This window comes from Ipomoea triloba, chromosome 2, assembly GCF_003576645.1.
Source record: "Ipomoea triloba cultivar NCNSP0323 chromosome 2, ASM357664v1".
NCBI classification, from domain to species: domain Eukaryota; kingdom Viridiplantae; phylum Streptophyta; class Magnoliopsida; order Solanales; family Convolvulaceae; genus Ipomoea; species Ipomoea triloba.
The window spans coordinates 26,482,677-26,498,340 of NC_044917.1; the positions used below are offsets into that span (position 1 = coordinate 26,482,677).

At 34.7% G+C, this 15,664-nt stretch overlaps 1 protein-coding gene across 1 annotated transcript; it reads left to right on the forward strand.

Annotated features, from left to right (window-relative positions):
- Positions 1 to 6,726: 6,726 nt before the first annotated feature.
- On the forward strand, positions 6,727 to 13,581 carry LOC116010357 (pleiotropic drug resistance protein 1-like). The gene is made up of 22 exons (XM_031249729.1): positions 6,727 to 7,148; positions 7,442 to 7,562; positions 7,652 to 7,737; positions 7,875 to 7,959; positions 8,053 to 8,212; positions 8,335 to 8,411; positions 8,515 to 8,568; positions 8,648 to 9,040; positions 9,124 to 9,405; positions 9,476 to 9,795; positions 9,890 to 10,050; positions 10,123 to 10,226; positions 10,305 to 10,464; positions 10,546 to 10,700; positions 10,924 to 11,259; positions 11,326 to 11,616; positions 11,690 to 11,773; positions 11,890 to 12,020; positions 12,099 to 12,326; positions 12,422 to 12,593; positions 12,864 to 13,118; positions 13,192 to 13,581. Exons 1-22 carry the CDS (start codon positions 6,808 to 6,810, stop codon positions 13,447 to 13,449), a joined length of 4,254 nt encoding a protein of 1,417 aa, XP_031105589.1. The 5' UTR covers positions 6,727 to 6,807; the 3' UTR covers positions 13,450 to 13,581.
- The last annotated feature ends 2,083 nt before the right edge of the window (positions 13,582 to 15,664 follow it).

Below are 15,664 nucleotides of genomic sequence, written 5' to 3' on the forward strand. Positions count from 1 at the left end.
CTAATTCCCCATCTTCTATTGTACCCCTTACTTTTTTACCCACATAATAAAAAAAACCTGCTCATAATAACTCCTACGTTCGTAGTTTCGTTTTACTCAATAAAATAAAATATTAGAATATTTCAATAATAATATTCTACATCATCAATTAAAAATGGAACAGAAATCATCAATAGTAAAGGCGTATTTTAAACAATATTAAAGGTAAATTAAAAAAGGAACGAAAATTAATAATGAAACGGAAAAATATCACTGCATCTGATATTTTAATTGACTGAAAATAAAAAATAAATAAAAAAGAATAATTGGCTGAAAATGAATATGATATTAGTAATTGGCGGAATATATAAAAGGATCACTAATTGATTGATATTCTACCATTATATATTTTCTATTGTCTCTACAATTTCTCATCTTTCTCTTTATTGCTTAGTAATGGAGTCAAATTACATCTCTGCCTTCGACCTATCCCTCAGAACAAGGAAAAGCTCTATAAGGCTCCGGTTGATGAGTTGTTATTTGTTCAAGTAATATATCAATGTGTTGCTATCAACCAACAAACACGGGCATGCTTATTCCATGACTCCAAAGTACATATTGCATTTATACACTTTTTTTACAGCATTGAAGTTTTGTGATATTGGATTAATACTATAGTTTAAACTCATACTATAATTTAGACTCATAATCATACTATATTGGTTCAATGTTTTATTTCAGAATACAATTTATGTTGTATGCTAGACAATCATGCTTCAATAATCACAAAATTTAATCACAAAATGGGTTTGTTATCCACAAAATGAATTTTGTTACTCATAGAATATAAAATTTATATTATTTATTTATTAATATTGGTTTAATACTATAATTTAGACTTATACAATAATTTAGACTCATACTCATAGTATATTGGTTAAATGGTTTATTTTAGAATACTGTATTTTTGCTTTATATTGTATGTTGTATATTAGACAATCAAACTTCAATATACATCACAGAATATAATCACATAATGGATTTGTTATCCACAGAATATAATCACATAATGAATTATTACTATTTTTTTAGTATATTCATGATAGAAAAGGATATAAAATTTATAATATTTATTTATTAATTAATATTAATATTTATGGGTGATTCTCTCAGGAAATTTGCATCCATTTATAAATTTTCAAAGAATTTTTCCAACAATTCAACAAACTCTTGAAAGAAGGGAAAATCTATAATATTCACAATTTTGTTGTGCAAACCTCTTGCATGAGGTTTAAGTCGTGCGAGCAAAAGTACATTATGAAAACGAATAATGACACTTTTAGCGTTACGGATCAAGATGATTCTGATTTTCTCAAACACATGCTTAAACTCAAGGATTTTGAGTGTTGAAGGCTTCCGGAGGTGTGGATAGCAACCACGTAATTTTTAATTACAATTTCATTCTACCTCATGCAATAAAATTTTTTTACCCTTGATTTTTTAATAGTTATTTTCGACCAGGGCATAACACCACTGGAAGCTACATATTCGACAAATTCAGAAGTCATCTCTGTTGATGAAACCACTCCGTTGAGAATAAACATGGATTGTTCATCATCTTCAAAGAGTTTGAAAAAGCCTAAGATTGAACCCAAGGCATGATAGCCTTGGTTGTTTTGTTTTTGATTTACCACAAACAATATTTATTTGAGTTTCAGTTCTTCTTAGTTTGACTGGACTAATTAAATGCTTAACAGTTTTTTTTTTTTTTTACAAAATGACAAAATTGCTATACATCTGGACAAAAAACATATGTTTAAGATAACAATTGATTCCTATAACTAAGTTGCTAGAGAACAAGTGCATTTGCCCAATTTATAAAAATCTTAAATAATGATATATAAAATCTCCAAAGTTACAACACCGCGTGCGTAGATATACACATTAGGTATTAATTTGAGCAATTATTTGCTCAAACTCAAGCAATGATAACATCAAAAAACATAAATGATCCAAAATATATCTTCAATTGCACTATATAATAATATAATATTTGATGTTCTAATTTAAATAATTATATATCGATCCAAATATTTTTAATATATTATAACAAATCCATTCCGTGCATCGCACGGACGAAAATACTAGTATAATAATAATAATAATAATAATAATAAAATAAATAAAATTTATTGGTTTACTGTAAAAAAAATAATTAAATTTATTGTGTCATGACAAAATGAAGGTCAGCGTGCCATTCGCCATGTGCCGCGTTATAAGGACAACATTCTTTCTTGTGACGTTTTGCGTGGCAAGCAGCATGTCTTGCAACACTAATGTCGTTCCAGTTATTCACTATTCTTTCGCTATCAAATATTATATTTTCAGTAAAAATTATTTTATATTTTATACGAGACAATTTCATATATAATTGACAATGTATGAGAAAGCCAACAGTTGATATCTGAAAATGTACTGTACCCTAAGCCACTATCATAGATCAATGTCTACCTTATATTGTATACTCTGGTCAAAAATAACATTCAGATGATAGCTATAAATATATGTTAACTATATGTACATAATATGCTAATAGTAAGTATATAATATGCCGCAGTTAACATATTATGTACATGTAGTTAACAAATTATGTGTTTTCAATTCATTTACATGCATATGATTTATTAACTCAAGGCACATAATATGCTAACTACAGACACATAAATTTTGGACCATGAGTCCATAATATAAGGCGACAATCAATATTTCATGAACCATGGTCCAAACAGTTGTGTGAACCATGAATAAAATTTACATTTTTAATATATCAAAGGTACATTTTATGCGTACTGAAGATACATTATTTGAAAGTACATTTTTTGAATACTAAAAGTATATTATTTGGTATACTGTCAAATAATGTGTCTTTAGTATATTAAAAATGTAGCCATGGTCCACACAAAAAATTATTGCAAGGTGGACCCTAGTTCATGGTATAATAATTGACAAAAGGCCACAAGTAACCTATCTTAAGTTGTCCATAGCTTACCGGTTAAAACCAAGATAACCAATAGACAGCTCCGACAGAAGGTCAAACTTGGAACTTGATCAAGTCAAATGTCCAACCAACGTTGTTGTGGTTGCCTCCATTGGTACAATTAAACTTAATTCTTATTTATGACATTGCATATTTTTACAAAATTTTAAAATGTCATGATGAGTTCAATATTTGACAATACCTTTTTGGTCGAGTTTGTCACACATTGTCTTTCTAGTATAATTTACCCATCTTGTGTGGTTTGTATGTTCTTACATAATAGAGGAGTTTACCTAATGCGTACCTTTAAATAGTGGTTACGAATTTTCCTCATTCAAAAATAATTGTAAATGTCTCTTTAATCAAACAATTAAAAGTATAATAAACTCGTATCCAATTACATTTGTGAGTATGATGCTAAATTATGGCTATGTTTGGAAAATGTAGCTGAAAAGGTAGCTAAAAGCTGAAAAGTAGCTGAAAATTGAAAAGCTATAAGCTCGAAACTGAAGTCTGAAGAGCTGTTAAGCTAGCTGTTATGCTTAAAATTAAAGTATTTGGTAAAATTAGCTGTTTGATAATCTGATAAATGTAAAAAGACTAAAAATGACATCTTCGTAAAATTTAAATAATTTTAAATTTAAATAGGTTTGTTTATATATTAAAATATAAAATAATGAAATCAATATATTTAAATTAAATATAAAGTAAGAACATATATTTAAAAATATATAAAGTAAAAAAAAAATGTTTATATAATTCATAAGATTAGTTCAAACAAAAATTAATGTTCAAACACAATTGTCAAACTGAAATTACAACCAAACATAATGAAAGGAAAATGTCAAAAGGGTTTTAGTTGAGAGGGGTAAAGGATATTATTTATTTAAAATAATAAGGATAAAGATGGAAAAAAGTTAAAAAGCTACTAGCTTATTTTTGAAAAGCTACCTCAAGTAACGTTTTAAAATAAGCTTTTATTTAAGCTACTAGCTTATTTTGAGAACATTACCAAACAGAGCTTATAGCTTATTAGTAGCTTAAAATAAGCTATAAGCTCCTAAATAAGCTCTGCCAAACAGAGCCTATAAGTTTTTAGAAAATGTCTTATATTGGATTTTCGGTGTTGGCCGGTAGTTTACCACTAGAAGAGGAGGCTTGGTTAGAACTTTGGGTACCTCCACTTTGTTGTTGAGTTCGAAGACTTTCCACTTCGGTTTGTAGCTTGCTCATTTGGTTGATCATCATGGTCATAAAAGATTTCATATCCGGGTCTTGAGGAGGTTGAGAGGTTCCTTGTTGGTTCCATTGATTTTGGTTTTGGTTTCCTCTCCATTGATTTCCTTGATTCCCTCCTCTATTGCCTTGGTTCCCTTGAAAACCCGGAGGTGGATTTCTCCCTTGATTATTCCATTGATTTCCATATTGGTTTCTTCCTTGTTGCCCGAAACTTTGGTAGCCTTGACCTTGGCCTTGCGGTCTAGAATACCCAACCATATCAATTTGTTCCACATTTTGTGATGAGCCTTGGCCATTAGCATCCAACAAATAACAAGATTGGGAAGCATGGTTCCCTCCACATATAGCACAACAGGCTACCATAGCCATACTCTGCGGTCCGGGTGAATGATAAGGGGAAGATGGATAAGAGTAGGGAGTGGGTGTGTAAGGAGCTTGGGGTGGCAGTTGAGTCACTGCTTGCATACTCTGTTTCGGCCCTTGCATCATTTGTTTCAACATGTGTTGTATAGAATCTAACTGTGCTTACACCGCCATCTTGTCATCAACCTCAAACATCCCGGCCGGTTTCTCTTTTTTTTGGAGGCTCATTTCTCTCATTGTACCAATACGCGGTGTTTGAAGTGATCCGTTCAATCAATTTCTCTCCATACTCCGGGCCAATGTCCATGAAAATTCCCCCGAAAGATGATGTATCAAGTATGGTCTTTGAGCTATCCAATAGCCATTGTGACATTGTCTCCTCAACTCCTTGAATCTCTTCCAAGCTTCATAGAGATTTTCATTCCCGAATTGTTAGAAGTTTTGAATGAGCTTTTTCAACTTTGTGGCATTTGAGGGAGGGCAATACTCTTGCATGAAAGCCTTGTATGATTGCTCCCATGTGACAAAATGGTTGGCCGGAAAGGAGTTGAGCCAACTTAGAGCTTGATCTCGAAGTGAAAATGGAAACAACCTCAACTTTATAGCACCACTCGGAATCCCACTCATCTTGATTGTTTGGCAAATTCGGTCAAAGTGCACCACATGAGCTTTCGGGTCCTCCACTCTTGCACCTCCAAATTGGTTGGCTTGGACCATTTGTATTAGAGATGTCTTAAGCTTAAAATTGTTTCATCCACTCCCGGATATACAATGCAATCTTCCTCTTCAAATTCCGGGGCTAGATGGGCCGCCATTGGTGGTTGCACTCCTTGTGGGAACATATGTGGGACTCCTTGTGGAAAGTTTTGTGCAAATTGTTTAAAGAGATTGGGATTCATTTGAATTATTTTATCAAATTAATTATGTTTCATATTTCGTTATGAATATTTTTATAAAGTTATGATTTGTTTTATTTTTCGCCTATATTTAATAATATTTATCATTATATTTATAAAGTGTTTCTTTTTTTTTTAACCATCTCTTTTATTTTTATATTTCGCCCTCACTGGAAGATATTTCTGACTCCGTCCCTATGTGCAAGCTTCTGAAAGGTCTTGGATTTCCAATTCGCCCTTAACATGTGTCAGTGTAGTTTTTGGTAGTTTTTCCACATTTATTATATATTTTATTTCTCATGCATATCCAACAATTATCATTTTTTTTCAATTTTTCATCCATATTCAACAATATTTATGGCTATGCTTCCTAAGTGTTTTATTTATTTTTTCTGATGTATTTTATTTTTCATCCATATTGTTTTATTTTTCACCCATATCCAACAATTATCAATTTTTTTTTTCATTTTTTGTTATGATTATTTTTATAAAGTTTTGATGTATTTTATTTCGTTTTATTTATTTTTTAAAATTATCTTTTTTGTTTTAATATTCACCCCACTGGAATTTTTTTTTTTTTGGATCGGCCCCTGAAAAAATAAATTTCATTTCAGTCAATTTTCCATTATGTTAACTACATGTACATACATAATATGTTAATTGCAATAGATACATAATTTATTAATTGCAGATACATAATATGTTAATTGCAAGTACAAAATCAATTAATGGAAGGTACACAATATGTCAATTGTAAATATATAATCTGAATGTGTTTTGGACAAAGTCAAGGCATACAATGTTCCATGGTATAACAATTGGTTTTGAACCAAGTCCATAAGATAAAAGATGAATTCTGATCTATGGTATAATTTACACATTGCATCTGTGTTGGGTGCTCACAAAGAGTTAGTACGTTGACCTTTGGGCTTCCTGTGCGTGCGTATCATGTTTCAGTGAATGTCTAAAGGTGAGTGCACCTAATAATGCTCAACTACTGCAAACCTACGTACAGAATTACAGATACGCTGCATGAATGCTCTACTTAATGACTCCACCTAACTGCACCTAAGCTCTCTGCTATACGAATCCTAGTTTCCGGAAATGCTAGAACATCCTCAGACGGTCGGTATTATTCGAGCCGATGAGTAGTCCCTTTCATTGATCCCCAGCTTCTGTCAAGTTATAATAAATATGAGTTTGGGTGTTTGGGCACATATGCATGCACTGAATAATCTATCCAGGGTAGTAGTTAATATAATTATATGCATTCTGTCATCTTAAGCTATAACAATGGAGATTGATGATTCTTATAGGAAGAGTGGAAGCTTTAGAATAAGCAATTCATCGTTATGGAGGAGCAGTGGCATGGATGTGTTTGTGAAGTCATCTTCGTCATCACGGCGGGTGCAGGAAGATGAAGAAAGGGCACTCAAGTGGGCTGCGCTTCAGAGAGTTCCAACCTATGACCGCCTCAAGAAGGCTTTAGTTACAGGGTTAAGAGGTGAGACAAGTGAAATTGATATAAACAACATCAGATATGAAGACAAGAAAGAAATCCTTGAGAGATTGATAAAAGTCCCAGAAAGAGATAACCAGAAGTTCTTATTGAAACTTAAGGATCGCATTGACAGGTAGTTATATGTTACTTATCTCCCCTTCAATTCTTAGTGAAAAAACTAGCTTCACCCACTACCACCCTGCCTTGTAACCCTAGTCGACAAAGGATTGCAAGGAGATAAACCAGCCTATTGCCCATCGGTTCAAACCAAGAATGACAATAGGTCGCTCACACTAAGAGTGAAATATTGTGGTTACCAAATCAACAGCTTGATCAACTTGGCTGGGTTGCCTTGCTTTTGTCATGGTTTGATATGAATATATGATGCATGGTATACCTTAATTTCATGTTGTTTAAATTTACCAGGGTTGCACTTGATATTCCTACAGTGGAGGTCAGATTTGAGCATTTGAATGTGGGGGTTGAAGCTTATGTAGGCAAAAGAGCTTTGCCTTCTATCAAAAACCTGTTCTTGAACATACTGGAGGTATAGCTTGTAGGCATTTCTGTTTTCAATCTTTGCATGTTTCTCTGTATTGAATTTTAACATTGGTAGATACATGTGCATTTGAATAGGGGCTATTGAGCTATTTCCACCTGCCTACAAACAAGAAACACATTTCGATTCTTCATGATGTTAGTGGAATCATCAAGCCTGGCAGGTATTAATGCAGGCAGGCTGAGTTTTATCAGCAGATCATATTGTGTTTTTCTGGTTATTTTGCTGTTTGTCTGAGCTGATAAGACTTAGTAATCCTTCTTTTTTTTTTTTTTTTGGAACTTATTGGATGCCTTTCAGAATGACATTGCTCTTAGGGCCTCCAAGTTCAGGGAAAACCACTCTTCTGCTGGCACTGGCAGGGCAGCTTGATCCCAGTTTGGAAGTAAATAACAACTTAGCTTCTTCAGTATTTCCTACAAGTTTCTGGATCGAATTACGATCTTTTATATATCAATACCTTCTTTTTGATTGTTAGTTTTCTGGGAGAGTTTCTTACAATGGGCATGAAATGCATGAATTTGTGCCCATGAGAACTGCTGCTTACATCAGCCAGCATGACCTCCACATTCCAGAAATGACTGCTAGAGAAACCCTGGCCTTTTCTGCAAGATGCCAAGGAGTTGGCTCCAGATATGGTTAGCATGAGTCACTGTACTAAATTGATTCAACAAATTTTCTGTTTCTGTTTAAACCAGACCATGTTCCATAATAATACTGACAACATTAATCTTTGGTGCTGTCTGTTTCTTTGTTGCAGAAATGTTAGCAGAACTATCTAGAAGAGAAAAAGCAGCAAATATTATGCCAGATCCTGATTTAGATATCTTTATGAAGGTGGCAAAGAAGTTACCTTTCTTTTCGGTTTTATATGCACACATATATACATACATACATATTGTAATGAAAAGTCATTATTGGTGTTGATGCTTCAATTCAGGCTGCTGCAACAGATGGTCAGCAAGAAAATGTCGTTGTGGACTACATCATCAAGGTAGAAAAGAAACCATAGTTTCCTTTCATAACACTAAAGATATCTGTGAAGTTTCTTACATATTCATTTGAATTCATAGATTCTGGGACTTGAAGGCTGTGAGGATACAATTGTAGGAAATGAACTGCTAAGGGGTTTGTCAGGAGGTGAACGAAAGCGGCTTACAATAGGGGAAATGCTTGTGGGACCAGCAAATGTTTTCTTGATGGATGAGATATCAACTGGTTTAGACAGTTCAACCACTTTTCAAATCCTAAATTCCATCAGAAATTGTGTACACATTCTCCATGGGACTGCAGCAATTGCTCTTCTGCAGCTTTCACCAGAATGTTATGATCTGTTTGATGATATTATCCTCATATCTGAAGGCCAGATTGTGTATCAGGGTCCACGCGATCATGTGCTTGAATTCTTTGAATGTATGGGATTCAGATGTCCAGAAAGAAAAGGGGTAGCTGAGTTCTTGCAAGAAGTATGTTGGGATTGGAGAGATAAAAACAGTAAGAGATGAGATTAAATTAATGCAATAATGCTGTTTAATTTGATTGTTTTCAGGTGACATCAAAGAAAGATCAAAAGCAGTATTGGGTCCATAGTGACAAGCCTTACAGATTAGTGACAGTAAAGGAATTCTGTGAAGCATTTCAATCTTTCCACGTTGGGCGCAACCTAGGAGATGAGCTTGGCACCCCATTCCAGAAGGCTACAAGTCATCCAGCTGCTATAACTACAAAACCATATGGAGTTAGCAAGATGGAGCTCCTGAAATCTTGTTTTCTCAGAGAAGTTCTACTGATGAAGAGAAACTCTGCCCTTTATCTTCTTGGACTCGCTTCGGTACTTATGCTGGCCTGCCTTATTTCTGTCTGGAATTTTTATGATTTTCTGATGGCTTCTTCTGTTTCAGGTGATTCTTTTGGCAGTGGTTACGATGACACTGTTCCCAAAGACGACCAATATAAGCAAAAACTCACTAATGGGGGCACAGATATACATGGGCTCCCTCTTCTTTAGCCTGAGTGTCTTCCTGTTTAGTGCAATACAAGAATTAGCCCCCACTGTTATGAGGCTTCCTGTTTTCTACAAGCAAAGGGACCATTCGTTTTATCCTGCATCGGCCTATGCAATACCTATATGGATCCTCAGCATTCCCATATCATTCATTGAAGTTTCTATCTGGGTGTTTTCGACATACTATGCCATTGGCTATGATCCAAACGTTGAAAGGTAGCCAGCTGCTACTGATAACAGATCAATCAAATTGTTTTGTTTTGTTTTGCAGTAAATTTCGTGTCCAATTTTTGTGTTTGAACACGTGCAGGTTGTTTAAACAGTGGGTTTTACTCTTGATTTTCAAACAAACTTCGTCTGCCTTATTCAGATGTGCTGCAGTAGTGAGTAGGAGTATGACCGTCGCATTTGTAGCCTGTTCTTTTGTAATCCTAATGATGTTTTCCTTGGGTGGCTTTGTCTTGTCAAGAGGTAATATTGCTATATATGCAGCTATGGAATTAAGGAAAAACATATATAATTGTGTCTGTTTACATGTTTCAGTGGATATGAAGAAATGGTGGTTGTGGGGGTATTGGATATCACCATTGATGTATGCCCAGAATGCTATAGCAGTAAATGAATTCCTTGGAACAAGTTGGAATACTGTAAGTAGCATTATTTCTCCTACTCATCTATCTCTTTTCTGCAAGATTAGCTGACAGACATTTATATATGTTTTGAAGGTGCTTCCATTTTCTTCATCAGAACCGCTTGGTGTTCTTGTGCTCAAGTATCGCGGGCTTTACCCCGAGGCATACTGGTACTGGGTTGGAGTAGGGGCACTGGTTGGATTCACAATTATCGCCAATTTCCTTTATACTCTAGCCCTGGCAAAACTCAGATGTACATATTGTGTTTCTTTCTACCTTCGATTTCTTGATTGATCTATCTCAGTTAACCTTGCTAATCTACTTTGATCTGCAGCACTCCCACAGTCTCAGGTTGTTATCTCAGCAGAATCTGATAGCAGCAATGCTGCAGGAGGGATCGACAACACAAACCACCGCGCAATGATCTTACCATTTGAGCCCCACTGGATCGCCTTTAGTGACGTTAAGTATTCTGTAGACATGCCACAGGTAATGACATGATGAGTAAATGCAGAAGTGCTGTTCAAGCATATCATGCATACTGATCTTATATTTATGCTCACACGCCCCCTCACGTCTTTGGGTGGCTCTGATACCAAATTGAATCATGTGTTCCATCCAACTAAAAGCCTAAGCTGATAGTTGGACTGCACATTTATGTTTATATTATATTATATTTATGCTCACACTTATAATGCTGCTGCTGCTGCAGGAGATGAAGAATGTGCAGGGAGTGGTGGAAGATCGTCTGGAGCTTTTGAAAGGTGTGAGTGGGGCTTTCAGGCCAGGCATTCTGACAGCCCTTATGGGAGTGAGTGGTGCAGGTAAAACTACACTGATGGATGTCCTGGCAGGGAGGAAAACTGGGGGATATATTGCAGGGAACATCACAGTTTCTGGCTACACCAAGAACCAAAAAACATTTGCTCGCGTTTCTGGATACTGTGAGCAGAATGACATCCACTCTCCCCACATTACAGTATATGAATCCTTGCTCTTTTCGGCTAAGCTCCGCTTACCATCACAGATTGATTCAGAAACCAGAAGGGTAATTAGTTAGTACTCAACTTTAATTGATGATGTTTTGTTTTTAATTTCATATATGGTAATGTAGGTGTTCATAAAAGAGGTGATGGAGTTGGTTGAACTCACCTCTTTCGGGGATGTACTGGTTGGTTTACCCGGGGTGAATGGTCTATCGACTGGGCAACGAAAGAGGCTAACCATTGCAGTAGAACTAGTGGCCAATCCTTCCATAGTATTCATGGATGAGCCCACCACAGGCCTTGATGCCAGGGCTTCAGCAATCATCATGACCACAATTCGAAACGTTGTTGACACGGGCAGAACAATTGTGTGCACAATCCACCAGCCAAGCATTCACATATTCGAAGCTTTTGATGAAGTATAGTAATCCGCCCATCTGTTTCGATCCATCTTTACCTATCAGTATGACTGATATACAATATATATTGCAGCTGCTGCTAATGGCACAAGGAGGACAAGAAATTTACTTTGGCCCTATCGGGCGTCGTTCTTGCCACTTAATCAACTATTTTGAGGTGATGACTTAGTTTCTGAGCACTTTTAATTTGGTATATGTATGAACTTAAAAGAAGAATATATATATATATATATATATATATATATATATATATGGTTTTCTTGGATGATCTAGAGTATCGAAGGCATCAGCGGGATGAAAGAAGGTTATAATCCAGCAACATGGGTGCTGGAAATTACAAGTGAAAAAGAAGTGGCTCTGGGGGTTAGTTTCAGTGAGATGTATGCAAGTTCAGAACTATGCAAGTAAGTTTAATTTAAAACATACACAATATATGTACATAAATAGCATTTAGGTAGGGATAAGATAGATGTTGGGCGCAGGAGAAATAAAGCTTTGGTGGAAACACTGAGCACACCCTGTCCAGGTTCAAGGGATCTGAGTTTTCCAAGTGAGTACTCACAAACTTTGTCAGCTCAATTCTTAGCATGCCTGCAGAAGCAGCGATGGTCCTACTGCCATAACACCTCATACACTGCACTCAGAGCCCTTTTCACCATTTTTATTGCACTGCTCTTTGGGACAATGTTTTGGGGTCTTGGTGCAAGGAGGTACGTACGTACCTACATTCTCTCATCTGATCAAACTGGGCGGGTTTGAGTTATGAGTGCCACTTAACATCTATCTTATATATAATGGCCGGCAGGAATAAGGTACAGGACTTGTTCAATGCCATGGGTTCCATGTTTGCTGCAGTGTTCTTTGTTGGGACTCTCAATGCATTCACTGTTGAGCAAGTAGCTGTGGTTGAAAGAACAGTGTTTTACAGAGAAAGAGCTGCAGGGATGTATGCAGCTACCCCTTTCGCCTTCGCAATGGTACGGTATTATTAATTTTACAGATCGATAAAGAAAGAAACAAGAGTGTTTTCCCATGTTTTTTAGAGTATGCACTGGGTAAACCCCGCATTGTAATCTTAGCTAACAAGTAGGTAAACCAGTTTAGGCTCAAACCAAGAAGCCTGCTCTGGTTGGAGTAGAATTTGTAACATTATGATTACCAATTCAAATCAATTTGGCTGGGTTGCCCTATGTTTTCCCATGTTAGTTGTTGCATATGTGTTAGCAGCTTTGATAGTTGTTTTGCAGATTGTGATTGAGGTGCCATACATTTTAGTGCAAGCAGTGGTGTACAGTGTGATAGTGTATTCCATGATTGGATTTGAGTGGACAGGCAACAAGTTTTTGTGGTACCTTTTCATTATGTTCTTAACATTCTTGTACTCCACTTTCCTGGGCATCATGTCAGTGGCCATCACTCCAAATCTCGACATTGCCACCCTCTTCGCAACTGCTACATTTGGGATATGGAATCTCTTCTCTGGCTTCTTGATTCCTCGCCCGGTAATTTCCATTCCATCTCACAATCAATCCACTTTCATTATATTCTTACCATGCAAGCATATATATATGACAGAATGCTCCTGTGTGGTGGAGATGGTATTTTCTGCTCTCACCTGTTGGGTGGACGCTATATGCGCTCATGGTATCTCAGTTCGGAGATGTTGATGATGTTTTAGAGACATTCAACACGGTGGAGGGCTTCCTCAGGATTTTCTTGGGCTATAAACGTGAGTTTTTGGGAGAATCTGCAGCCATATTGTCTGCTTTTGTTCTACTCTTTGCTCTTTGCTTTGCTCTCTGCATCAACCTCTTCAACTTCCAAAAGCGTTGATACATATATATATCACGTGTTTTGCCATTCCTCATGACAGTTTTGTTACATAATTCATTTTGTGTTTCAATTCATTCTTAGGAATACTCGCTTACAAGTTTGTGTAAATTTTAGTCGTTTTTGACATTCTCAAAATCTATGAAAATGAAATAATTTCAGGAATTCTAGCTTGACTCATTTTATCCCCAGCATGACTATACATTTGTATGTATGGGTTAAGCCTTAAAGAGTGGCAAAGCACACCATCCCATTCACATCCCAAGGATTCTGGGTGATATGTTAATATAATATAATCCGAAAAGGGTCAAATACATTTTTAAACTTTATATAAAAAAAATAAAAAGGTTTTCAAACTTTTAAAAGTTACAATTAAGCACCTCAACTTAATTGTTATTTTTGTGCATTTATACCTAATAATAAGTTATCCACCAATAATAACTAGTAAAGTACATAGTAATTACGGTTCCAATTATTGAAATTGGCAACTAGTGGCCGTCAAATGGTTATTGATTGCCTTCTTTAGTGATGAATTAAAGTGACTGACGATCGTTCAATGGTTGCCGATTTTGATTGCCAAATCCTAATTACCTATTATTACTAGTGGATAACTAGCTATTGAGTCCATATGCATCAAAATGACAACTTGATATATTTAATTGTAACTTTTTTTAAAAAAAAAATCAAGAATTTAATTGCCATTTCATATAAATTTCAAGAGCCTATTTAACTCTTTTCCTTAATATAATTATGTAATGACTAATGATATGTCCGCACTGTAATTAATTTCAATTATGTCCCTTCTAGGCTCTAGCAGATATGTACTACTATACTTTAATTTCAATGCACTATAGTTTAACTTTCACTATTTAATCATTGTACTTAACAACTTAATTAATTGTATTATTGGTATCTAAGTCATGATTATGTTGGTTTAGGTTAAGACAAATGATTAGATAATAAGTCATATATAAACATATCATGTTTAGGAAGAATATATATCATAATCTTCATAATTTAAAGAATTTCAATTACATGATCTATATATGCATCACTAATGACACATCTGGTCCCCATCTTATTTCTTTGGGTGGGGATGTGGGGTTGGTGGTCCTGCATTTTTTTAAAAGCTATGTATATACATCATAATTAAGTATATATTTTTATTTTTTTGGGTGATGAGAGAAACACAAGCATTTGCTATTTGAGAGTGTGATCTCATGTAACAGACATGACCAAAAAGAGAGTTAGAGGATATATGGTGGCAAGAGTTGAACTCGTAACTTTTAGATATAAGAATTGATCATGCTTCACCAACTTGGTCACCTCTTTCAATTCAGGACATAATTAAGTAATTTAATTCCACAAATTGCTGCAATATTCATAATGTTAAATTAAAAAGTATATATCATTGCGTCATAAACACTACAATTTGCATAAATTATTATCAAAGTAGAGTACCAAAAATAAATAAATAAATAAAATCCCTGATATGATAGCCCCATAAAGTGGTCCTGTTGTTGTCTACCTAATAAACCTTAAAATATTCGTAAAATATTAATAATTATTATTGAGTACACTTGCTTAATCATAATGATGCCAAGCAAATATTCAATTGTGGTTGTTGTATCTTTTGATTTATAGTAAAATTTACAGATACCATTTTTTTTTTTTTTGAAAGCTTACAGATACCATTTAAATATACACTCTAAATGAAACTTGTCTTCTTATTCTAGCTAATAAAAGATCACAAAAAATTAAATCTTTAAATTAATAAATAGTTCAATCTCACGAAAAGTCAAACATGAAACTAAATAATGGAGCTCATAATGATTGTAGGATATTGTAAGGAAACTTTGATGTGTTATTGTGCACTTAATGATTATTTATTTTCTCGAACTATTTTTTTTTTTTAAAGCAAAGCAACAACTTAATTAATTCATTTCAGCCAATAGAACATTACAAAGAAAAGGATGAGGGTTGGAAACTCACTTCATGCAATCAGGCATAGAAACAGACTCTTGAGCTAACAAATGGACAGTTAAATTCGCAAATCACTTAACAAAAGAAATAGTAACATGATCAAAATCATTTAACATATCTTTAATTTCTAACAAAATTAAGTCAAAAGAAGAGTCCTCAATATCGCCATAGTCAATTCTTTTTATCATACAATTTTATTTATAAGAATTTAAATTTAGCTTTGTTTGGTCATACT